A 26,208-nucleotide genomic window follows, 5' to 3' on the forward strand; every position below is an offset into this window, starting at 1 on the left:
GCCCCAGTCTTCCACCGGGTTCTCTCCTTTCGAGCTTCTGTACGCCCGACGTCCCCGTGGACTGTTAGATGTCGCTAAAGAAACCTGGGAGGGACAGGTCACCCCGTTCAAAAGCGTAATAGACCATGTAACCCAAATGCAGGACCGCATTGCGGCGGTGATGCCCATCGTTAAAGAGCATATGATACAGGCTCAAGGAGCACAGAAAAGGATTTATGATAGGGGAGCCAAGATCCGTACTTTTGCACCCGGAGATAGGGTGTTGATCCTGGTCCCCACGGCAGAAAGCAAATTTCTGGCAAAGTGGCAAGGCCCCTTTGAAATTAAGGAACGGGTGGGTGAGGTAAACTACAAAGTGTACCAGGCTGGTAAAAGGAAGCCTGAACAGATTTATCACGTGAATCTGATAAAACCCTGGAAGGACCGTCCAGCTCTGTCAGCAGGTCTGGCCCTTCCGGTCTGCAAGCAGACCATACCGGATGTCGGGACGGCGGAGACTCTGTCGGAGCGGCAAAAGACCGACGTCAAGCAGTTTGTAATCAACAATCACGAGTTTTTCTCGGAAAAGCCCGGGCAGACCACTCTCATTAAACATGACATCATAACAGAGCCTGGGGCAACAGTTCAGGTAAAGCCCTACCGAATACCGGAGGCTCGGCGGGAAGCTGTCTCCCGAGAAGTGAAGACCATGTTAGAGTTAGGTGTAATCGAGGAATCGCATAGCGCCTGGTCGAGTCCGATTGTGTTAATACCGAAACCAGACGGCTCCATTAGATTCTGCAATGACTTCAGGAGATTAAATGCGGTCTCCAAATTTGATGCATACCCTATGCCACGGGTCGACGAATTAATAGATCGGCTTGGAAAAGCCCGGTATATCACGACCCTAGACTTAACGAAGGGCTATTGGCAGATCCCGCTAACGGAGGCCGCTAAAGAGAAAACCGCGTTTTCTACACCGGAAGGTTTATACCAGTATGTGTATATGCCGTTTGGACTACACGGGGCACCGGCAACCTTTCAAAGGTTGATGGACCGAGTCCTGAGGCCCCATAGGCAGTATGCTTCTGCGTATTTGGATGACATAGTTATTTACAGCCTGGACTGGGAAACGCACCTCCAGAAACTAGAGGCTGTAATTGAGGACCTGCGGGAGGCGGGTCTAACAGCAAACCCCAAGAAATGTCATATCGGGCTGGAAGAAGCCCGGTATTTGGGATACGTAATTGGGAGGGGAATTGTTAAACCCCAGATTGACAAGATACAAGCCATTCAGAAATGGCCGCAACCAGTCAACAAGAAGCAGGTGAGAGCGTTTTTGGGAATAGCCGGCTACTACCGACGGTTCATTCCCAATTTTGCGGCTACCGCTGTTCCCCTGACGGACCTTACCAAAGGGAAAGACTCTGTCATGATCAAATAGACCACGGCAGCCGAAGAAGCCTTCCATAACTTAAAACTAGCTCTTTGCTCTCAACCTGTGCTAATGACTCCTGACTATGTATGTATGTATGTTGATATCGATGTAGACATTCAGATGCAGGTGTATCTAGAACATTTTATTTTGCCTAATATAGAGCACCATTTTTATAAAATGTTGGCCATCAGAGAAACTTGTTTTAACTGCGATCTATTCTTCAGGAAGGATCAGATTTCATGGACCTGGTGTATTCTACAGTGACGCCAAAGTTAACCTCTTGGCCACTTCCAATGTGACTCACAAAGAGAACAGCAAGCACATAATGGTAAAGACTCATGGTAAGTGTGAAAACTGCCTCCATCCAGGGCCGTATTTACCACTAGGTACCCGTGGCTCGGTGCCTGGGGCGGCGCAAAGTGAGGAGCGGCACCTTCTGGCAATTTTTTTTTTTTTTACATATTCTCTCCCCCTCCGTTAGACAGTCGATTAAATCCGCTGTGTTTTTGGAGAGGGGCGGGCGGGAGAGTCGCACCTTCATTATCTGTATCTGCGCCTTTAAGACACAATACAGATAAACTCCGGGCGCCGGACACAGAGAGCTGATTGACCCCGGAAGTGCTGTCACCTGCACTTCCGGGGTAAGAAGCGCATGCCAATCAGCTCCATGCTGTGGCGTCCAATGCTTCAGATGTTGCGGAGGAGGAGAGGACACTCACTGCAGCCGAGAGAAGGACGGACACCGGAGGAGGAGGAAGAGGAGGAGGAGGACAGCAGGAGCAGGTAATCACTCGCAGAAGATTCATAGGGAAGGTGCTGGTCTTCCTAATGAGGATTGTGGTGGAGGGGCAGGCAGAGGCTATAGTGATGTGTGTGGGGGAGGGGCAGGCAGAGGCTATAGTGATGTGTGTGGGGGAGGGGCAGGCAGAGGCCATAACGTGATGTTTTTGGGGGAGAGGCAGGCAGAGTCTATAGTGATGTTTGTGGGGAGGGGCAGGCAGAGGCCATAACGTGATGTTTGTGGGGAGGGGCAGGCAGAGGCTATAATGTGATGTGTGTGGGGGAGGTTCAGGCAGAGGCCATAGTGATGTGTGTGGCGGAGGGGCAGGCAGAGGCCATAGTGATGTGTGTGGGGGAGGGGCAGGCAGAGGCTATAGTGATGTGTGTGGGGGAGGGGCAGGCAGAGGCTATAGTGGTGTGTGGGGGACGGGCAGGCAGAGGCTATAGTGATGTGTGTGGGGGAGGGGCAGGTAGAGGCCATAACATGATGTTTGTGCGGGAGGGGCGGGCAGAGGATATAGTCTGGGGATTAGGAGGCCTATTGCTGTAGATGGGGGGTTTAGGGAGCTTATTGCTGTAGAGGGGGATTACAGAGTGAGGGATAGTGCAAGGGACAAAATCGATGGGGAAAAGTGTAAGGATTCAGTATGTTGGGGGTCTCAATATGGAGAGGGGTAAATTTGGCCCTCAAGATCAATGTGAATAGTGGTTTTATTGTGAAGAACTTGTAAGACCAGCACAAGCACAGGTGTTTTGTTCAAAAGACCTTCATCAGTGTGCGTGCAGAGGGTCCTCAGACAGTATAGTAGCGTGGCGAGCGGCGTAGCTGGGTATGACGTGGTGTCCACCGCTGTCTATGTGGCAATGATCTGCTTATGCTGCTCCTACAAGTTCTTCACAATAAAAAACACTATTCGTATTGATCGAGTGCCCAGTTTCTACATCTACTTGAGACAGTTTTGGACCCTACTTGTGCCCCCCCCAGAAGTGCCGTGTTTATCAACTCACTAAGTATGGAGAGGGGGAAGCATTGGGAGCTCATTATGAACAGGGGCAGTGTGAGGGCTCAGTATGGAAAGGGGGCAGCATGGGTGGGCTCAGTATGGAAAGGGGGCAGCATGGGTGGGCTCAGTATGGAAAGGAGGCAGCATTGGTGGGCTCAGTATGGAAAGGGGGCAGCATGGGTGGGCTCAGTATGGAAAGGGGGCAGCATGGGTGGGCTCAGTATGGAAAGGGGGCAGCATGGATGGGCTCAGTATGGAAAGAGGGCAGCATGGGTGGGCTCAGTATGGAGTGGAGCAATGTAGGGGACTCGGTGTGAAACGTGAGATAGTGTGTGTGTGTGGGGGGGGCTCAGCTTTAGGAATGAGGCAGCACGGTGGTCTCTGTATGATGAGTGGGGCAGCATGGTGGTCTCTGTATGATGAGTGGGGCAGCATGGTGGTCTCTGTATGATGAGTGGGGCAGCATGGTGGTCTCTGTATGATGAGTGGGGCAGCATGGTGGTCTCTGTATGATGAGTGGGGCAGCATGGTGGTCTCTGTATGATGAGTGGGGCAGCATGATGGTCTCTGTATGATGAGTGGGGCAGCATTCTTGTCTCTATATGATGAGTGGGGCAGCATGGTGGTCTCTGTATGATGAGTGAGGCAGCATGGTGGTCTCTGTATGATGAGTGGGGAAGCATGGTGGTGTCTGTATGATGTGTGGGGCAGCATGGGGGTTTCTGTATGATGAGTGGGGCGGCATGGTGGTCTCTGTATGATGAGTGGGACAGCATGGAGGTCTCTTTATGATGAGTGGGGCGGCATGGTGGTCTCTGTATGATGAGTGGGGCTTCATGGTGGTCTCTGTATGATGAATGGAGCAGCATGGTGGTCTGTATGATGAGTGGGACAGCATGGTGGTCTCTGTATGATGAGTGGGACAGCATGGTGGTCTCTGTATGATGAGTGGGGCAGCATGGAGGTCTCTGTATGATGAGTGGGGTGGCATGGTGGTCTCTGTATGATGAGTGGGGCAGCATGATGGTCTCATTACGGAAAAGGGGCGGGCAGCATTTGGAGCACATTAAAAAGTGGCAGCATGGGAGGCTCAGTATGGAGAAGGGCAGTGTGAGCTCCATATATAGAGGGACATTGTGAGAAGGGGGCAGCATGATGTGAGGACAGTGTGCATATTTCATAATTGAGGAAGGTGTGGTGGGTATAGTTTATAAGGGAGGGCAGTGTGGCATTTTATTAGGGGGCAGTGTGGCGGTCATAGTATATAAGTGGGGACGGTGTGGTGGGAATATTTTATAGGAGAGGATAGCATGGAGGCAATGTACGTTAAGAGCGATTGTGTGGAGTAATATTCTTTTGCGGGGAGCGCAGTGAGGAACAGTTATTTTTTTCAGTCCACAGCATAGGGCTTATTTATATCACAGCATTTGTGGTTATTGTTATTCGGGAACATTATAATGACACTGTTATTTTTCAGGGCACCATGGTGAGATGTGCTGCAAAAGACCAGAGAAGATGGAAGTCTGCAGAGACGAGCTATGTATGTAAAGTCATTATGGAGTCGGGGACATGAGAATAGCGATCGGTGAGTGAATTATCACAGACCTTACACTACACTAACATTTTCACAGGTTTTAGGGGAAAAAGTGCCCGGATTGGTTCTTTAAAGGGAACCTGTCTGCAGATTTGGGGCCTATAAGCTGCAGCCACCACCAGTGGGCTCTTATATACAGGATTCTAACATAACATGCTGTATATAAGAGCCCAGGTCGCTGTGTAGATTGTAAAAAGCACTTTATAATACTCACCTAAATGGTCGGTGCTGTGCAGACTGGTCGGATGGGTGTCTCCGTTCTCCGGGTGCGGTGCCTCCTCTTTCGGCCATCTTTGTCCTCCTTCTTCAAAAGCCTGGGTGCATGACGCGTCCTACGTAATCAACACTAGCCTGCATTGAGGTTCTGCTCAGTAAGAACACCACTGTTAAATCTACTCTCATAAAATCGTTTTATTAAATTTCATAAATGTTAAAACAGAACAAATGTATTGTTCTTTTCATTAAGCATATTTAAGATCACAAAAGATATGAACATAAACTGCAGGTGTCAGACAAACAGTACCCTCGCCCGAGGAAAGTCTCAGACAATGTTTCTGAAAGAAGATAACGTGAGAGCGTTGGTAAGTCACTGTCAGGGTAATGCTGATAGATATACACTGTGACTCTCTCCCTTGGTTATGGTTAGATCTCTTCACTAGTCAGTGAGCCTATATTTCTGCTGGAGGTGTATGTCAGCCTCACCGTCCTAGCTACCCTCTGCGGGGGCAACCACCACCAAAAATAAAGTGATTTAGAGTGAAGTACATACAAATAGAACCATAGACAACAAAGACACAATGCGTTAGATGTCCAGGGTTCTTCCGTTTGATAGGATTTCCCTATTTAAGAAGTACTGGATAAGTTAGGTTAAAGCTCAGAGATCCACTTAGCTTGTGGACCCCCCCAGCTCTCCCGACGCGTTTCACCCCCCCTAACACAGTACAGGGGATCATCAGGGGATATGGAATCACTCCTTGGAAAGAAGGACACAAGGTAGTTGATCCTTGTAGTTAGGTGCTTGTATCCTTTTTAATGATAATTGTTATAGTTAGATGACTATATCGTGTCCGGATAGTATTTACGGCTTTCCTTTAGTTAGTTCCTGGATTAACTGCAGTTACAGGTTGTGAGCTGGTCTGTTGTAGACAGGGTGTTCGTGTCCACTCTTATTATTCAGGTCAGAAAAATAATAATAATATGTGTCCGGGTCATGTTGAGGTCCTGTTGATGGCCGGAATAAGTGTTTACTATTCTAGAGGGTTAAAGGAAAAACAGCTCCTCAGGATATGCCTTACCGCTGGTATTACCTGTATGGAATGAAAACCATATATGGAAAAGAAACCAGGTGAGGGGAACCCTTGCTGCCTGACTTCAGGGTGTATAGAGTCGTTTAGCTCTGGATGTATCCAGATATATATATCTTCCTCCTGTAAGGAGGCAAAGGGAGGGCAACCACAGTGGTTCGGACAGGAAAGTGACTAGCGGACGTGGCGGCTTCCTTGGTATCCCTCAGACCGTGGGCTCCCAGCGTATTTAGAGTGGTAGCCACTCGGGACTGACAGTCCTTGCTGGTTGTGCTCACCTTTAGGAAACACATATCTGGAACCTGTACATCCCTACAGTCCCATGATAAGCCTCTGCTTGCCCTCCCTTTGCCTCCTTACAGGAGGAAGATATATATATCTGGATACATCCAGAACTAAACGACTCTATACACCCTGAAGTCAGGCAGCAAGGGTTCCCCTCACCTGGTTTCTTTTCCATATATGGTTTTCATTCCATACAGGTAATACCAGCGGTCAGGCATATCCTGAGGAGCTGTTTTTTCCTTTAACCCTCTAGAATAGTAAATACTTATTCTGGCCATCAACAGGACCTCAACATGACCCGGACACATATTATTATTATTTTTCTGACCTGAATAATAAGAGTGGACACGAACACCCTGTCTACAACAGACCAGTTCACAACCTGTAACTGCAGTTAATCCAGGAACTAACTAAAGGAAAGCCGTAAATACTATCCAGACACGATATAGTCATCTAACTATAACAATTATCATTAAAAAGGATACAAGCACCTAACTACAAGGATCAACTACCTTGTGTCCTTCTTTCCAAGGAGTGATTCCATATCCCCTGATGATCCCCTGTACTGCGTTAGGGGGGGTGAAACGCGTCGGGAGAGCTGGGGGGGTCCACAAGCTAAGTGGATCTCTGAGCTTTAACCTAACTTATCCAGTACTTCTTAAATAGGGAAATCCTACCAAACAGAAGAACCCTGGACATCTAACGCGTTGTGTCTTTGTTGTCTATGGTTCTATTTGTATGTACTTCACTCTAAATCACTTTATTTTTGGTGGTGGTTGCCCCCGCAGAGGGTAGCTAGGACGGTGAGGCTGACATACACCTCCAGCAGAAATATAGGCTCACTGACTAGTGAAGAGATCTAACCATAACCAAGGGAGAGAGTCACAGTGTATATCTATCAGCATTACCCTGACAGTGACTTACCAACGCTCTCACGTTATCTTCTTTCAGAAACATTGTCTGAGACTTTCCTCGGGCGAGGGTACTGTTTGTCTGACACCTGCACTTTATGTTCATATCTTTTGTGATCTTAAATATGCTTAATGAAAAGAACAATACATTTGTTCTCTTTTAACATTTATGAAATTTAATAAAACGATTTTATGAGAGTAGATTTAACAGTGGTGTTCTTAGTAAAATTACTACCTCTATAAATATTTTCTCAGTGGTTTGAGAGGTTCTGCGCAGTACAATACTTTGATCTGCCCTGCTCAGGGCAGATCAAAGTGCACCTGCGCAGGACCACAATGTCAGCTGACAGGTTCCCTTTAATATTAGCAGAAAAATCTACATTTATTTAGTATGCAAATGAGGGCATTTTGGTGCAGTATTGGTGTGGTCTTTGCTTTGGTGCACTATTAGTGTGGTCTTTGCTTCTGTGCACAGATGGTGTGGTCTTTGCTTTGGTGTACCATTAGTGTGGTCTTTGCTTCGGTGCACAGTTGGTGTGGTCTTTGCTTTGGTGCACCATTGGTGTGTTTTTTGTGTCGGTGCACCATTGGTGTGGTTTTTGCTTCGGTGCACAGTTGGTGTGGTCTTTGCTTTGGTGCACCGTTGGGGTGGTCTTTGTGTCGGTGCACAGTTGGTGTGGTCTGTGCTTTGGTGCACCATTAGTGTGGTCTTTGCTTCTGTGCACGGTTGTTGTGGTCTTTGCTCTGGTGCACCGTTGGGGTGGTTTTTGCTTCAGTGCACCGTTACACCCTCATATTTGTCTTTTGTTTTTATTGATAGCGCTCCAATAGTAAAAGTGTGTGCTGCCTAATATCAGCTTGTATGTCTGCCTGATTTTACCACTCTTACTAAGTGAGCGCTGTCAAGCAACACAAGGGACTGGCTTTCATATGCAAATATAAGAGTGCACCAAGGCATAGGTCACACCAAGGGTGCACCAAAGCCCACTCATTTGCATTTTAAAAAATAGATGTAGAAGCAAATATTAAAGGGGTTGTCCAGTCTAGAATGACAAGTCTGCAGTCCCTCTGTGTGTCACTCTGTGACTGCAGATTTGTGAATTCTCCCAGTGCACTCACTATGCGCTACAAGGATTCTCTGGTGTCTGTGCCGGGAATGGTGGTCAAGTATGCGATATGCAGAGTCCAAGCTAGAACCCGTCTAGGGGATGCCACCTCGCTCAATACAAGTGCATTAAGCGAGGCTGTACCCACTAGACGATTTCTGACCGGGAGTCTGCATATCGCATTCTTCACCATCGTGAGTGCTGGAAGGATTCACAGGTCTGCAGTCATAGAGTGACACATAGACGGACTGCAGACTTGTCATTCCAGACCAGACAACCCCTTTTAAGCTAAACTGTGTGTGATTTTTGTAGCGTAATCGTCCCTTATATAAATGTTTGTTTATGTAAATGGAAAAATCATTTCACCCAACAAACAAACATTTTGCTTGTACGTCGGGTGATCTGACAGCCGGTTTAGATAGATCAATCTGTTTCCGATTATTGGCAGCCTTGTAAATGCACCTCCAAAGAGTAAAGGGGGCTTTACACGCTACGATATCGTTAATGTTTGATCGTCGGGGTCACATTGTTAGTGACGCACATCCGGCGTCATTAACAATGTCGCAGCGTGTGATACTTACCAGCGACCTTAGGCGACCTCAAAAATGGTGAAAATCGTTCACCATGGAGAGGTTGTCCCAAACTCAAAAATCGGTAAGGGTTGTTTAGCGTTGTGATTCATCGCTCATGCGGCAGCACACATCGCTATGTGTGACACCGCATGAGCGAGGAAAGTCTCCTTACCTGCCGCCGACCCCAATGCGGAAGGAAGAGGTGGGCGGGATGTTTACATCACGCTCAGCTCCGCCCCTCCGCTTTGATTGGCCGGCCGCTGTGTGACGTTGCGGTGACGTCGCTGTGTTGCCGAACGTCCCTCCCCCTTGAAGGAGGGATTGTTCGGCAGTCACAGCGACGCCGCTGACCAGGCAAGTATGTGTGACGCTGCCGTAGCGATATTTTTCGCTACGGCAGCGATCACAAACAATCGCATGCGCTATCGCTACAAATTGCTAGCGATATCGCTACCGTGTAAAGCCCCCTTAACTAAACTTTTGGGAGAATTTTTTGTTTTATCCCAATAATTCTGAGCAGATTGGTGGGGTATCTGGTCCGGAGACTCCTAACTACAACTGAAAAGCTCTTTTAGAAGAGGACACACAGCATAGCGCGGATGCTGTAGAAAGTCATAGTCCCGTCTCCTGAGGTGTGCACTTCTAAGAGGTCTTTTGAGCAATTTATGGGGGTCTCCAGACCCAGACCCACATCAATGTGCTCAGAATTAATGAACCTAAAACATAGAAGATATCTCCCAAAAATTAAGGTATTTTTTAAATGTTTAATAGTGCTACTGCCTGCACCATCAGTGCTGTGGTTCCTGTATGGTCTGGAGTATGATGATGGTCGGTAACAACTCCTGTATCTCCTCACCATTGTTACAGACATACTAGGAGCTGCCGTTTCATGCCAGACAATTTTATGTTGGGCTGGCTTTAGTTCTGGTGATGAGATTTAAGCTTGGTTCTGGTGATGCAGTCTCGTACCAATGGTGGTTTTGGTGATGTAGCAGTGTGCAGATGGTGGTTTTGGTGATGTAGTAGTGATTTGAGATTGGTTCTGGAGATGTTGTCATGTACAGCTGGTGGTTCTGGTAATGTTATGATTTGAGGTTGGTTCTGGTAATGTTATTGTGATTTGAGGTTGGTACTGATGATGTAATCGTGAATTGAGGTTGGTTCTGGTGATGTATTCGTGTAGATGTAGCAATATTTAATTTATTAGATTTGATAGTAGATCATTATAGGGTCATTGTGCCAGGCTAAATAAATATCTTTCTTAATGAGGCCATACGTCTGCCAAACAAGTATTTGACCAAAGCCCCCATACGCTATAGACAGCTGTCCCATCATTCGGCTGGTAGTTATCTTTCCTGACTCCCCCATACACTATAGACAGGTGTCCCATCACTCAGCTGGCAGCTATCTCCCTGAATCTCCCATACACTGTAAACAGATGTCCCATCATTCGGCTGGTAGCTATCTCCCTGACTCTCCCATACACTATAGACAGGTGTCCCCTCATTTTGGCTGACAGCTGTCTCCCTGACTCTCCCATACACTATAGACAGGTGTCCCATCACTCAACTGGCAGCTGTCTCCCTGAGCGCTTACTTTGTTGAGTGCTCGTGTTTTCTATGAGACAGACGCTACTGCACATCTCTGGCAGTCGCTCGTCTCTTAGAGAAAAAAGGATCCACAATCCAAAGTTAGACCTGCTGGGTTATCATTTCTCTGACAATCAGACTATAGTTCGAGCCTGTCTACCTCCGCGTTCTGCCAACTGTAATCTGTGTACAAGCACTGGGCATGTGAACGGTTAGGGTATGTGCACACCACGGCTTTTACACATCTGTGAATCTTTTGAGTTTTTTAGGCGGAGGACAGGTTAGGAAACACTGGCATCTTTTTTAAATTGAAATTGTATTAAGTGCTAGTCAGCAACTTCTTGGTGGCAGCAGCCCGAAAAATGGTTCAGTTACCTGTTTTAACCACTTAGTGTCTTTGAAAACCTGAAGCTGTTAAAAGGGAAGGTGTCGCGGTTTTTTATTTTTGTATTAAAAATAGTGATTATGAAATCAAGTATTTCTAATACAAAATGAAAATCGCAGCTTATTTAGTTTTTATGTAATTCTTATTTTACTGGAGGCACTGGGGGCTGCCATGCTGGATTTGCCATGTGTGTAACGACAGTAACTCCTTCCTTTATGGCAGCCCCTGTGCATAGACTCTGATAGTCGGGCTCCGACCCCTTGCCATACGTTACAGTGGGCGTCTGCTGTGACGTGGACGCGCCCCCTGGGCTGTCCAGAACACAAGAGGGAGGAGTTCAGCGCCATTATTGTGGAGCTCACAGTGTGTGCTGTTTGCTCCACTTTACCCCTGTCACCCGCCGAAATGTGTGAGTACGGGCCGCCGCCCCGCCCCTCCCCTCCCCTCCCCTTGTTACAGTCTCCGATGACACCCCATTCCTCCGTTCTCCCCAGCCCCTGCTCTGCCCCAGGTACTGACGCTGTCGCGGGCGGGGAGGAGGGTGTCAGCACTGCGCTCACCCCTCTGCTCGGGTCCGGCTGCTGCTGCTCAGTGGTGGCTCGAGCGGTGGGCCAGATCCCGGGGGTTCTTTTTGGGATATAGTCTATTGTCCGTGACGCCACCCACGGTTGTGGTGATTTGTTAGCACCACCGCTGCTCGGTGTGTGGACCCCGGGAGTGATGGTGTGAAGCAGCAAGTTGTTGTGTTGCCCCTCCGTGGGTAGGGGTTGGTGATCCCGGGGCCCAGTAATGAGGTGGGAGATGCAAGGCTTGGTGGGCGCAGGGACGCGGGGGCAGCGCTGTGCCTTGCGGTACTGTGGTACTCACTCAGCCTGAGACGATGACACAGTTCTCGGTAAAACACATGGCTGGAAAGACGGTTCCCACGGACGGCTGCACTTGCTTTCCCCAGAAGGTGACGGTCCCTCTGTCCTGCACCTAAGTTGTTGATGGTTGCGATGGGTTCCCACCGGTAACCCGCTCCCCGGCTTCAAGCTAGACCGGAGGAGCTCTACTCCTTGCCCACAGGCGCTGGCCCTCAGAAACTGGTGCCCTGGCGGTGGCGGTGTCTCTGCTTTAATGGTTGAGCTGTTGCCTTCAATCGGGACTTGGTTGTTGGGAGACAGTCGTCCCCTTCACTGACGGATTTGGCAAATTATGGCGACTCCTAGCCTTGCCGGGGTCCGAGAGGCCCCTGCCCTGGTGCTGACTGTTCTTTGTACACTGCTCCAGACCGCCGGGTCACCACCCGTCCGCGGTCCTTCCAGGAACCTCCGAGCAATCACCCCTCCAGACAGTCACCGCCATCTGCTGACCTTGCTGTCTCAGTCCGGGGCACACACCCAGACCAGCTTCAGGCTTTCTTACTGTCAACTTTTACTCCTTTACTCCAGTTTTCTCCTTTGCTCCTCTACCACTTCACTTCCTTCTACTTTCACTTCCTTAACTGTTCTCCATGTTTACTCCTTCACCTCCTGAACTGAACTGCCTGGTTCTTCCCGCCTCCAGAGCTGTGAACTCCTCGGTGGGCGGAGCCAACCGCCTGGCCCACCCCCTGGTGTGAACATCAGCCTCTGGAAGAAGGCAACAAGGATTTTGGTAGCTTAGATGTGCCTAACTGGGGTGTAGGGTGTGGTGGTGTGATGACCTGTGACCCCTGGCTTGCCCAGGGCGTCACATTCCCCCTTAGCAAAATGCAGACCGTCCGCGGGCTGCCCGTCCAACACCGGTTTTATTTTTCTGAAAAATATATAAAAGTATAACGGTAACATATATACATTTTTATTACTTCTTCCCATAATGGGAGGCACTTTACTTAAACGTTGCAAAACGGTTCACGGTTACGGTTTCCGCTCTCTCCCACCCAAGCAACCTGGCCCTGATGCTGCCCCTAAAACCCAGGCAGCACCCCTTGTCCCCAAGTCCAGCACACGTTACCCGAGCGGGATCTGTCCTTCCCCTCCAGAGGGTAGCCACCGGTCCCTGTGGTGGCTGGGCCCCAGCCGGCTCTACTGCGGGCCCTCCCTCCAACCTGCCTCTCCGGAGGCGGCAATGCGGAAACGGTAACGGTAAACAACTTATTTACAAGCCACTAACGTTTGTGGTTGCCCTGCAAGTTCACGGGCTTGTCCATGAGCAGTTCCTCATGCAAACTTTTTAAACGGTCCCCACGGGGACAACGGTGCCGGCAACGGACGGTTTTCCAAATCACGGTCAATCAGGTTACTCCATCAGTTGATCACTTATACTTATCATTTTTCAAACTTTCAAACAAACACAACTCAGTGGTGGTCCCAACGGGGACTGGACAACGGTGCTCCGCTGCCCTTACTCAGAGTCCTCAGCTACGGCGGATCCATCCTCCTCCACCAGCATATCAAACAAGCACTGACATGCCTGCTGTGACAGGGGTACCCGGTACCCATTTCCACCGGTACGCGGGGTATGGAAGACCACTGGACCTCCTACATAGCGGGCACGCTCACTTGCCTCCTCAAGCTCAGCAGGGGGCCCGGGGCTGGGGCCGGAGTCATCATTCCTTGTTCCTGCGTCAGGCGGGTCACCGTCAGCTGCCGCAGCCTCCTGGCCTCCAGCATCCAGCACTTCAGCCCCTTCCGCGGTAGCACGGAGCAGCAAATCAGGTGAGCTTACACTGAGGCGCCCCATAAGTAACGGCAAGGGTGATGCATAGGCCGAGACTAGGCCGGGCCCCTCAGCCGCAGCGGCCGGTCCTGGTAGGACATAGGGACGTGGGTCACCAGTCGACTCTGCTACATCCATTTCCCCTCTGTACATCGGGGCAGTTGTAAGCAGCTCCTCCACCTCGTTGGTCCACTGCTCCATCATCCGGAAGATCTGATCCTGCTGACGCTGGTGGAATTGCATCACCCGGGCCTTCATCCAGGCCATGGTCTCGGGCTCAGGGTCTGGCACAGTCTCTACTGGGACTTCTGACACCATGCCGTTAAGGGGCCGCGGTTCTAGCGGTTCCCCCTGGTGTTCTTCAGGGACGTCCCAGACGTCTGCAGCCAGCTGGTCCGCCGGAGCGGCTGGGCAGGGTATCGCTACCGGTTGGGCAGGTAGCGGGCCTAATGGCGGAGTGGCAGCAGCTATCACGGGTAGCGGGGAGAGAGGCAGGGTGAGCGGGAGCCGGCCGGGCCCCCCAGCTCCAATGGCCGATCCCTCAGGAATACAGGGGCGTGGGTCGCTTACCCGCTCCTCCAAATCCTCTTCCACCTCGCGTCTCCACATAGCAGCCACCACGTCCGCCATGTCGGTCTCCCACTCCTCCAGGAGGAGTTGCATATGGGCCTGCAGACGGTTACTCAGCGGGACGGTCCGGTCCCTCAACCACGTCGCCGTGCCGGGCGCGGGGGTTTCCTCGTTGGCAGTTGGGTTGTACATCTTGGCAATCGTGCCTTCCAGGAACCCAGTATTGCTGCAGAGTCCTGGAAAAAAGCATCCCTGCTTTTATAGCTGCGCTCACATGCAGCCAGCCGCCATCGCGTCCCCCTTAGCTTCTCTTCAGCCACTCCTCTATCGGGGCGGGGTTTTGGTCTTCGCGCCTCTGCTACTCGAGAAGACGCTCGAGTGGGGACTTTTCGCGCCAAAGATGGCGGCTTCTGAAATTTTTCTGCCGGACACCTCCAGCGGTAACAAGGCGCACCTCTACCAGACGGCAGAGCGGTAAGATCCTGTTCGTGACGCCAAGTTGTCGCGGGCGGGGAGGAGGGTGTCAGCACTGCGCTCACCCCTCTGCTCGGGTCCGGCTGCTGCTGCTCAGTGGTGGCTCGAGCGGTGGGCCGGATCCCGGGGGTTCTCGAGCGGTGCTCCTCGCCCGTGAGTGAAAGGGGATTGGGTTTTGGGATATAGTCTATTGTCCGTGACGCCACCCACGGTTGTGGTGATTTGTTAGCACCACCGCTGCTCGGTGTGGGGACCCCGTGAGTGATGGTGTGAAGCAGCAAGTTGTTGTATTGCCCCTCCGTAGGTAGGGGTTGGTGATCCCGGGGCCCAGTGATGAGGTGGGAGATGCAGGGCTTGGTGGGCGCAGGGACGCAGGGGCAGCGCTGTGCCTTGCGGCACTGTGGTACTCACTCAGCTTGAGACGATGACACAGTTCTCGGTAAAACACACGGCTGGAAAGACGGTTCTCACGGACGGCTGCACTTGCTTTCCCCAGAAGGTGACGGTGACGGTCCCTCTGTCCTGCACCTAAGTTGTTGATGGTTGCGATGGGTTCTCACCGGTAACCCGCTCCCCGGCTTCAAGCTGGACCGGAGGAGCTCTACTCCTTGCCCGCAGGCGCTGGCCCTCAGAAACTGGTGCCCTGGCGGTGGCGGTGTCTCTGCTTTAATGGTTGAGCTGTTGCCTTCAATCGGGACTTGGTTGTTGGGAGACAGTCGTCCCCTTCACTGACGGATTTGGCAAATTATGGCGACTCCTAGCCTTGCCGGGGTCCGAGAGGCCCCTGCCCTGGTGCTGACTGTTCTTTGTACACTGCTCCAGACCGCCGGGTCACCAAACGTCCGCGGTCCTTCCAGGAACCTCCGAGCAATCACCCCTCCAGACAGTCACCGCCGTCTGCTGACCTTGCTGTCTCAGTCCGGGGCACACACCCGGACCAGCTTCAGGCTTTCTTACTGTCACTTTTACTCCTTTACTCCAGTTTTCTCCTTTGCTCCTCTACCACTTCACTTCCTTCTACTTTCACTTCCTTAACTGTTCTCCATGTTTATTCCTTCACCTCCTGAACTGAACTGCCTGGTTCTTCCCGCCTCCAGAGCTGTGAACTCCTCGGTGGGCGGAGCCAACCGCCTGGCCCACCCCCTGGTGTGAACATCAGCCTCTGGAGGAAGGCAACAAGGATTTTGGTAGCTTAGATGTGCCTAACTGGGGTGTAGGGTGTGGTGGTGTGATGACCTGTGACCCCTGGCTTGCCCAGGGCGTCACAACGCCGCCCCTCCCCCCCCCCCGCTGTTACCGTCTCCAATGACACCTCCCTCCGTTCTCCCAAGCCCCCTCTCTGTCCGCCGCCGCAGCTCACCCGGCTCTGGCCGCCGCTCACCCGGCTCTGGCCGCCGCAGCTCACCCGTCTCTGGCCGCCGCCGCAGCCCACCTGGCTCTGGCCGCCGCCGCAGCTCACCCGGCTCTGCGCTCTGCTGTGTGTGTGTGTGTGTGTGTGTCACAAGGTCCCCATCAGGGGTGATGTGTGTGTGTGTGTGTCACAAGGTCCCCATCAGGGGTGATGTGTGTGTGTGTGTGTGTGTGTGTGTGTGTGTGTGTGTGTGTGTGTGTGTGTGGCACAAGGTCCCCATCAGGGGTGATGCGTATGTGTGTGTGTGTGTGTGGCACAATGTCCCCATCAGGGGTGATGTGTGTGTATGTGTGTGTGGCACAAGGTCCCCATCAGGGGGTGATGTGTGTGTGTGTGTGTGTGTGTGGCGCACAAGGTCCCCATCAGGGGTGGGGTGTGTGTGTGCGCGCCACTGCATGTGAGTACCTGTGTGTACCGGTGATACTGTCTGCAGGGTTGTGTATCTAATCCTATCCTGTGTGATGCTGTTTGCATAGCTGTGTATCTAATCTCCTGTGTGATACTGTCTGCTGAGCTGTGTATCTAATCCTCTGCTGTGTGATATGGTCTGCACTGCTGTGTATCTAATCCTCTGCTGTGTGATACTGTCTGCTGAGCTGTGTATCTAAACCTCCTGTGTGATACTGTCTGCTGAGCTGTGTATCTAATCCTCTGCTGTGTGATATGGTCTGGACTGCTGTGTATCTAATCCTCTGCTGTGTGATACTGTCTGCTGAGCTGTGTATCTAATCTTCTCCTGTGTGATACTGTCTGCTGAGCTGTGTATCTAATCCTCCGCTGTGTGATATGGTCTGGACTGCTGTGTATCTAATCCTCTGCTGTGTGATACTGTCTGCTGAGCTGTGTATCTAATCTTAGCCTGTGTGATACTGTCTGCTGAGCTGTATCTAATGCTCTGCTTTGTGATATGGTCTGCACTGCTGTGTATCTAATCCTCTCCTGTGTGATACTGTGTGCTGAGCTGTGTATCTAATCTTAGCCTGTGTTATGGTCTGCTGAGCTGTGTATCTAATCCTCTCCTGTGTGATACTGTCTGCAGGGCTGTGTATCTAATCCTATCGTGTGATACTGTCTGCTGAGCTGTATCTAATCCTCTGCTTTGTGATATGGTCTGCACTGCTGTGTATCTAATCCTCTCCTGTGTGATACTGTCTGCTGAGCTGTGTATCTAATCCTCTGCTGTGTGATATGGTCTGCACTGCTGTGTATCTAATCCTCTGCTGTGTGATACTGTCTGCTGAGCTGTGTATCTAATCCTCTGCTGTGTGATATGGTCTGCACTGCTGTGTATCTAATCCTCTGCTGTGTGATACTGTCTGCTGAGCTGTGTATCTAATCCTCTCCTGTGTGATACTGTCTGCTGAGCTGTATCTAATCCTCTGCTTTGTGATATGGTCTGCACTGCTGTGTATCTAATCCTCTCCTGTGTGATACTGTCTGCTGAGCTGTGTATCTAATCTTCTCCTGTGTGATACTGTCTGCTGAGCTGTGTATCTAATCCTCCGCTGTGTGATATGGTCTGCACTGCTGTGTATCTAATCCTCTCCTGTGTGATACTGTGTGCTGAGCTGTGTATCTAATCTTAGCCTGTGTTATGGTCTGCTGAGCTGTGTATCTAATCCTCTCCTGTGTGATACTGTCTGCAGGGCTGTGTATCTAATCCTATCGTGTGATACTGTCTGCTGAGCTGTGTATCTAATCCTCCGCTGTGTAATATGGTCTGCACAGCTGTGTATCTAATCCTCTCCTGTGTGATACTGTCTGCTGAGCTGTGTATCTAATCCTCTGCTGTGTGATATGGTCTTGACTGCTGTGTATCTAATCCTCTGCTGTGTGATACTGTCTGCTGAGCTGTGTATCTAATCCTCTCCTGTGTGATACTGTCTGCTGAGCTGTATCTAATCCTCTGCTTTGTGATATGGTCTGCACTGCTGTGTATCTAATCCTCTCCTGTGTGATACTGTGTGCTGAGCTGTGTATCTAATCTTAGCCTGTGTTATGGTCTGCTGAGCTGTGTATCTAATCCTCCGCTGTGTAATATGGTCTGCACTGCTGTGTATCTAATCCTCTCCTGTGTGATACTGTCTGCTGAGCTGTGTATCTAATCCTCTCGTGTGATACTGTCTGCTGAGCTGTATCTAATCCTCTGCTTTGTGATATGGTCTGCACTGCTGTGTATCTAATCCTCTCCTGTGTGGTACTGTCTGCTGAGCTATGTATCTAATCCTCCGCTGTGTAATATGGTCTGCACTGCTGTGTATCTAATCCTCTCCTGTTTGATACTGTGTGCTGAGCTGTGTATCTAATCTTAGCCTGTGTTATGGTCTGCTGAGCTGTGTATCTAATCCTATCCTGTATGATACTGTCTGCAGGGCCATGTATCTAATCCTGTCCTGTGTGATACTCCTGCAGAGCCGTGTATCTAATCCTATCCTGTGTGATACTGTCTGCAGGGCCATGTATCTAATCCTGTCCTGTGTGATACTCCTGCTGTCCTTGGTGACACTTTAGACATTTCTGGTCACCAACAAAATGGCTGTGTATTGTGTCCTTAGGCTAGGTTCGCACACTGCGTCTTTTTGACGCTGCGTTTTTGTGCGTTTTTGGCCGCTAAAAACGCATCTGCGTCGAAAAAACGCGGGTGCGTTTGACGCGATTTGGTGCGTTTTGCTGCGTTTTTGATCTCTGCGTTTTGCTGCGTTTTTCCAATGCATTGCATGGGGGAAAACGCAGAAAAACGCAGGAAAGAACTGACATGTCCATTTTTTTTTTTTAACTCAAAAACGCAGGTAAAAAAAAACAGATGTGTGCGGACAGCAAAAATGAAAACTCATAGACTTTGCTGGGGAAGCAAAGTCCTGCAGTTTTGAGGCCAAAAACGCACCCGAAAAACGCGCAAAAACGCCGCGAAAAACGCACTGTGCGCACATAGCCTTATGCTGGGTTTACACACTGCAACATCTCAAACGACATCGCTGTAACGTCACCGGTTTTGTGACGTTACAGCGACCTCCCCAGCGACATTGCAGTGTGTGAAACACATCAGCGACCCGGCCCCTGCTGTGAAGTTGTGATCGCTACAAATCGTTCAGGACCATTCCTAGGTCCTTTGTTTCCCGCTGTGCAGCATGATCGCTAGAAAGTTTCAGTGTGTGAAAGACTTTGCAGCGACTTTGTTAGCAACTTCCCTTTCAAAAGGCTGCTTATCAACGTCCCCAACAACCAGCTAGGTCGCTCTGCAGGTCCGGATCGCTGTTGCGTTGTTGGCCAGGTTTGCCTGTTTGACAGCTCACCAGCGACTCAGAGACTTAGTGTAATACTTATTATATGTTCTGAGGATTTCGATAGCGTAGGGCAATGATCAGCAGAGACGAGTTTTTGATACAAGATGTTTTATAATCTGTAACCACGGTAGATAACAACGGAACAAACACAGCAATACAAATACACACAATACCTTCCCGAAACGGAGCGGAGGGAATTCCCGGGGCCACGCACCGGACTCCCCCAGGGAGACCACCAGAGCGAACCCCTATACAGGGACTGTCCGGCAATCACCCCGGAAGGCCTAAATGCGCAGCAGCCGGGACACAAGGGGCAAGCGGTAAAAGTCCAGGAGTGTCCGTACGGAATGATTGTCCAGAGTGGTTACGAACCAGAGAGAACCGGGCAGAGTGCTGACCGAAGATGGCAGACGGAATCCGGGCACAGCTTGAGAAACCGGGTAAGGTCCAGAGTCGGTCGGTAGTCTTTAGGGTATGTGCGCACGTTGCTTTTTACCTGCTTTTTACCTGCTTTTTTGCTGCTTTTTCTTCTGCGCTGTTTAATGCCAAAATGGATGTGTTCTTCTATTCAAGCAAAGTCTATGGGAATTTGGGTTTCTTGTTCACACTATGCTGTTCAAAATGCTGCCTTTTTGTGGCAGAACTTTGGTCAAAAATTCAGCTTTTCAAAGAAGCAACATGTCAATTGTTTTTGCCATTTGGGTTTTGCACTGCAAATCTGAGTTTTTGACCAAAGTTCTGCAACAAAAAGGCAGCATTTTGAACATAGTGTGAACAAGAAACCCAAATTCCCATAGACTTTGCTTGAATAGAAGAACACATCCATTTTGGCATTAAACAGCGCAGAAGAAAAAGCAGCAAAAAAGCAGGTAAAAAGCAACGTGCGCACATACCCTTAGGAGGATCCAAAAGCAATCAGGATTAGCAGCAGCAAAGCAGGAGCACACAGCAAGCAGTATACTCAGGCACTGGACTGGGCTGAGAGGCGGCCTTTTAAGCAGCTGGACAGGAAGTAGGGCAACAGAACCTTAAAACTCCATGTTAACTGAGGGCAAGCTCATTCAAAAGAGAACTGGAAAACCTGGAAACCTGACATTACTCCCCCCCCCCAGAGACGGCCTCAGGACGGATCAGGGCCCGGCTTGTCCGGGAACCGTCGATGAAACTGAGCGATCTTCCGGGGTGCCCGAATGTTACCCACCGGTTCCCAGGAATCGTCCTCGGGGGCGTACCCCTGCCAACGTACCAGATATTGAAGCCGACGACGATGGAGCCGGGAGTCAATAATGTCCTCAACCACGAACTGCTCCTCGCCGTCGACCATCACAGGCGGAGGAGGAGGCACAACACGACCACGAAACGTATTAGGGGAGACAGGTTTGAGGAGAGACACATGAAAGACCGGGTGTACCTTTAGATGGTGCGGCAACCGTAGCCGACAGGCCACAGGGCTCACGATCCCGGTGATCTTAAATGGACCGATGAATTTTTGTCCCAGCTTCTGCGAAGGAACACCCAATCTCAGGTTTTTGGTGGACAACCATACAGAGTCCCCTACCTTGTACATGGGTGCCGGTTTCCGGTGAGTGTCGGCCGACCTCTTGTAACGCTCCTGGGCCGTAGCCACAGTGTCCTTCAGAACCTCCAGATTTTGTCGTAGCTCTGTCAATCTGTCCTCCACCGCTGGCACCGAAACCGCAACCGGTGACCTAGGCAAAACATTCGGATGGTAACCTAAGTTAGCGAAAAAGGGCGTTACCTTAGTGGAGCTGCTCTGAGTGTTGTTATATGAGAACTCCGCCAACGGAAGCATCTTCAACCAATCGTCTTGGAGATGGCTGACATAACATCGAAGGTATTGTTCCAGGGTTTGATTCGTCCGTTCGGTTTGCCCATTTGTCTGAGGATGGTATGCAGAAGACAAACAGACATCAATCTGGAGTGCCGTACAAAACCCCTTCCAGAATCTAGACGTGAACTGCACGCCCCGGTCAGAGATGATCTCGTCTGGTACCCCATGCAATCGGAATACATTCTGGATAACCAAATCCACTGTCTCTGCGGCTGAGGGAAGACCGGTACACGGAATGAAGTGAGCAGCTTTAGTCAATCGATCTACCACCACTAAAATGGTATTGTGTCCGCATGAGACTGGCAACTCCACAATAAAATCCATGGAGATAGACCCCCAAGGGCGAGATGGCACGGGTAATGGTTGGAGGAGTCCCGTAGGAGCCACACGAGGGACCTTGCACCGGGCACAAACCACACATGAGTGGACATAGTCCTTCACATCCTTTAAGCAAGTAGGCCACCAGAAAAAACGGCTCAGAAATTCTTGCGTCTTCTGTACCCCCCTATGACCAGCCAACACGGAGTCATGGACCAACTTGAGAACCCGAAGTCTTACGGCCTCTGGGACATAAATGCGTCGCTCTCTCAACCACACACCATTCCGAAGAACAAGCGTTACATCATTCGGGGGGGCAGCAAGAAATACATCACCATCATAGGCCAGCTTGATGTCCTTCCACAAGTCCTGGTCCTGGATTACTCCAACGAAATTGGCATCCGATAACACGGTCTGAGACGGGGTTCCAGGCACGGAGTCCACGGCGTGGATTCGGGACAAGGCATCGGCTTTCCCATTACGTGAACCTGGACGGTATGTAACGACAAAATTGAATTGGTTAAGAAATAGGCTCCAACGGGCTTGCCGTGGAGACAGGCACCTGGCAGACTTAAGAAATTCCAGATTACGATGATCCGTGAGTACTATCACTTGCTGCGCGGCTCCCTGTAAGTGGTGTCTCCATTCCTTGAAAGCGGAAATAATCGCCAATAATTCCTTGTCCGCAATGTCGTAGTTCCTTTCTGCAGGGGACAACCGGCGGGAAAAGAAGGCACACGGATGCAAGAGACTCTTGTCCCCGGTCCTTTGAGAAAGAATGGCCCCTAATGCATAGTCGGAAGCGTCGACCTCCACGATAAAGGGAAGTGCGGGATTCGGATGGACTAATATTGGCGCTGAGGTAAAACATACCTTGAGACGATGGAATGCTTCCTGGGCCTGGGCGGACCACACAAACTTCTGTCCTTTCTTGGTTAACAGAGTGATGGGACGGACAATCTCAGAAAAGTTACGGATAAAGCGTCGGTAAAAGTTGGCAAAACCGACAAAGCGTTGTACCTCCTTGATGTTTCCCGGTTCCGGCCAGTCCAGAATGGCTTGTATCTTGCTAGATTCCATGTTTAGTCCCTGAGGAGAGATGACATAACCTAAGAATTGTATTTGTGAGCAGTGGAACTCGCATTTCTCCAGCTTAATGTACAGGTGGTTTTCCCTCAGACGGGTAAGTACGGTCTTGACGTGCTCCTGGTGTTCCTGTAGAGAATCAGAAAAGATTAGGATATCGTCCAGATAGATCACCATGAATTGGTCCATGATATCCCTAAAAATATCGTTAACTAGATGTTGAAATGCCGCGGGAGCGTTACAAAGTCCAAAAGGCATCACTAGGTACTCAAAATGTCCGTACCGACATCGGAACGCGGTCTTCCACTCGTCTCCGGGACGTATACGAAGCAGATTATATGCCCCACGGAGGTCCAATTTGGTGAATATTTTTGCCTGTTGGACCCTCTCCAATAGCTCAGGAATCAACGGTAACGGATACCGGTTCCGGATGGTTATTTTATTCAGTTCCCGGTAGTCAATACAGGGTCTCAGAGTCCCCTCCTTCTTTTTCACGAAAAAGATGGGTGCCCCTGCGGGGGAGGTAGACGGACGAATAAATCCCTTGGCTAGGCTTTCATCAATATACTCTTTTAGTGCTGCTAGCTCAGGTGCCGCCAACGGGTAGACATGACCAAACGGAATCTCCGCCCCTGGGAGTAAGTCTATGGGGCAATCATACGGTCTATGCGGGGGAAGTCGGTCGGCTTTTCTTTTGTCGCATATATCAGCGAAGTCACGGTAAACCGGGGGTAAAACAGGTACCTGTACAGTGCTCTCCGTATTTGGTGGTACTGGAACCGGAACAGCTGGACTAATGGTCGGAATATTCTGCGGTGGGAAGGATATTTCCTTAGTTTCCCAATCGATGACCGGATTTGTAGACCGTAGCCACGGAATACCTAAAATAATCGGAAAATGAGGAGATGAAATTAGCATGAAAACAAGGGTCTCCTGCTGACCTGGCTTCATGACGCATTCTAGCGGTACGGTTTCCCGATCGACTGGTCCAGAGATTAACGGAGATCCGTCTACCGTCTCCATGGTAACCGGTGAGGATCTTTGCTGAGTCCGGATACCGTGTTTCCTGGCAAAAGAAGAGTCCATGAAATTTCCCCCTGCCCCAGAGTCTATCATTGCAGAGGTAGGTATTAGCTGTCCCTCCCACCGGATCTGAATGGGGAGCGAGCAATGGGTATATTTCCCTTCCGAGTCCTTCGGTGAGGTTGACATTACAGTCAAGGGAAATACCGCATCCAAGTGTCCACTTGCCTCAGAGATATCGGACTCTGCGTCCGTGTTGTCACACTCTGCCATGGCTGCCAATACCTTATTTGGGCGATTCGGACGTTTCGGGCAGTCGATCAAGAAATGGTCCGATTGACCGCAATAGAAACACAAACGCTCACGGAGCCGGTGTTCACGACGTTCGTTGGTCTCTCGTTTTTGCAGAGAGTCCACTTGCATAGGAACGTCCTCGGCCTCCCGTGGCGTCCTGAGAGCGGGTTCTCTGGAAGGAAATGTAAAGTTGTTTACACGGTTTACAGCCGCCCATTTTTCCTGTCTACGTTCCGTCAAGCGGGTATCAATACGCACACAGTGCTGGAGAAACAGTTCAAAATCCCCTGGAGATTCGGAACGAGCTAACTCGTCCTTGATGGTACCGGACAACCCCTTTCTGAAAACAGACAATAATGCATTGTTTCCCCAGTCGGTGTCTACCACTAACCTCTTAAATTCAGTGGCGTATTCAACGACAGAACGCTTTCCCTGACGTAAGGAAAGGAGAGCCGATTCAGCGGTAGCACGGCGATTCGGATCATCAAACATTTGCGCCATTGCGGTCAGAAAATCATCTAGGTGATTTAAACGGATGTCTCGGTTCTCTATCATAGGATTAGCCCAAGCCAGTGCTCGTGAGGTTAATAACATAATTATACATAACACTTTGGACCGGTCAGAACGGTAAAAATCAGCATGTACATCAAAAAACAGTATACATTGGTTCACAAATCCACGAAACTGACCACGGTCACCATTGAAACGGAATGGGGGTAACCTAGGCATACCGGCAGCTGATACGGACGTAGTGGGGCCGGCTTCCTGAGCCTCCACTCTGACTTGCAAGTCCTGTATAGCCGGACCCAGTACCTGGTGATCATGACCCAGCTGTGCCTCCATATCTCTAAGTTTAGTCTGCACCACCTCCATCTCCTGCTGCAGGGAGTTAATCATAGAAAAGAGCTGATCTACTCCTCGTGTCTCAGTCATTGCCCCAGCGAAATCCTCTTTTTTGGGCCTGAGTATAATGTAATACTTATTATATGTTCTGAGGATTTCGATAGCGTAGGGCAATGATCAGCAGAGACGAGTTTTTGATACAAGATGTTTTATAATCTGTAACCACGGTAGATAACAACGGAACAAACACAGCAATACAAATACACACAATACCTTCCCGAAACGGAGCGGAGGGAATTCCCGGGGCCACGCACCGGACTCCCCCAGGGAGACCACCAGAGCGAACCCCTATACAGGGACTGTCCGGCAATCACCCCGGAAGGCCTAAATGCGCAGCAGCCGGGACACAAGGGGCAAGCGGTAAAAGTCCAGGAGTGTCCGTACGGAATGATTGTCCAGAGTGGTTACGAACCAGAGAGAACCGGGCAGACGTGCTGACCAAAGATGGCAGACGGAATCCGGGCACAGCTTGAGAAACCGGGTAAGGTCCAGAGTCGGTCGGTCGGTAGTCTTTAGGAGGATCCAAAAGCAATCAGGATTAGCAGCAGCAAAGCAGGAGCACACAGCAAGCAGTATACTCAGGCACTGGACTGGGCTGAGAGGCGGCCTTTTAAGCAGCTGGACAGGAAGTAGGGCAACAGAACCTTAAAACTCCATGTTAACTGAGGGCAAGCTCATTCAAAAGAGAACTGGAAAACCTGGAAACCTGACACTTAGGGAGGTCGCTGTTACGTCACAAAACCGGTGACGTTACAGCGATGTCCTTTGCGATGTTGCAGTGTGTAAACCCAGCTTAACATGTCATTCTCTGTTATCTGTTGTAAACACTCAGATTAGGAGAGGGAGGCGACATCACACACAGGAGAGCAGACTCCGCCCACTTTACGGCAGGCTGTAATCTGAGCTTTTTATACAGTGGAAATTCACTAGGATTTCAGTAGCTGCTCCCCCTAGTGTTTAACAGTGGAAAATATCAAACTTTTTCATTTTTTTTTTATTTTGCTCAATTAAAAAAAAATTATATTTAAACTAAACATTAAAACATTATTACTTTACATTTTTTCAGTTATTGGAATTTTTTTTTTTTGACGACACCTTCCCTTTAAAAGAAGCTAAATAAAACTGAAGGTGTGTGCAGCAAGTGCTGATCTTCATTCTTATAGGGTTTAGCAGTTTTTCAAGTGTGTTAAAGAGTAGATCGGCCTTACACAGATGTAGTGTGCACAAAATCATAGTTTTACGTTATCAGTAAGGGGCGCGGCCACTTAAAGTGCCTAGGGCAGCACAAAGGCCAAATACAACCCTGCCTCAATCTTTCTGAACTGCATGTAAGCTACTCTACTGTATTTGTAGAAGTTACGGTT

The 26,208-nt window shown here is 50.0% G+C and overlaps 1 protein-coding gene across 1 annotated transcript in view; it reads left to right on the forward strand.

The window, feature by feature from the left end:
- Window positions 1-26,208, forward strand: part of LOC142249374 (putative ferric-chelate reductase 1) — a 160,609-nt gene that overhangs the window by 110,529 nt on the left and 23,872 nt on the right. Inside the window, exon 9 of the mRNA XM_075321010.1 lies at window positions 1,642-1,758. Within this exon, the coding sequence (XP_075177125.1) occupies window positions 1,642-1,758 (117 nt within the window). The remainder of the gene's footprint in view (window positions 1-1,641; window positions 1,759-26,208) is intronic.

This window comes from Anomaloglossus baeobatrachus, chromosome 8 (assembly GCF_048569485.1).
Source record: "Anomaloglossus baeobatrachus isolate aAnoBae1 chromosome 8, aAnoBae1.hap1, whole genome shotgun sequence".
Taxonomy (NCBI): domain Eukaryota; kingdom Metazoa; phylum Chordata; class Amphibia; order Anura; family Aromobatidae; genus Anomaloglossus; species Anomaloglossus baeobatrachus.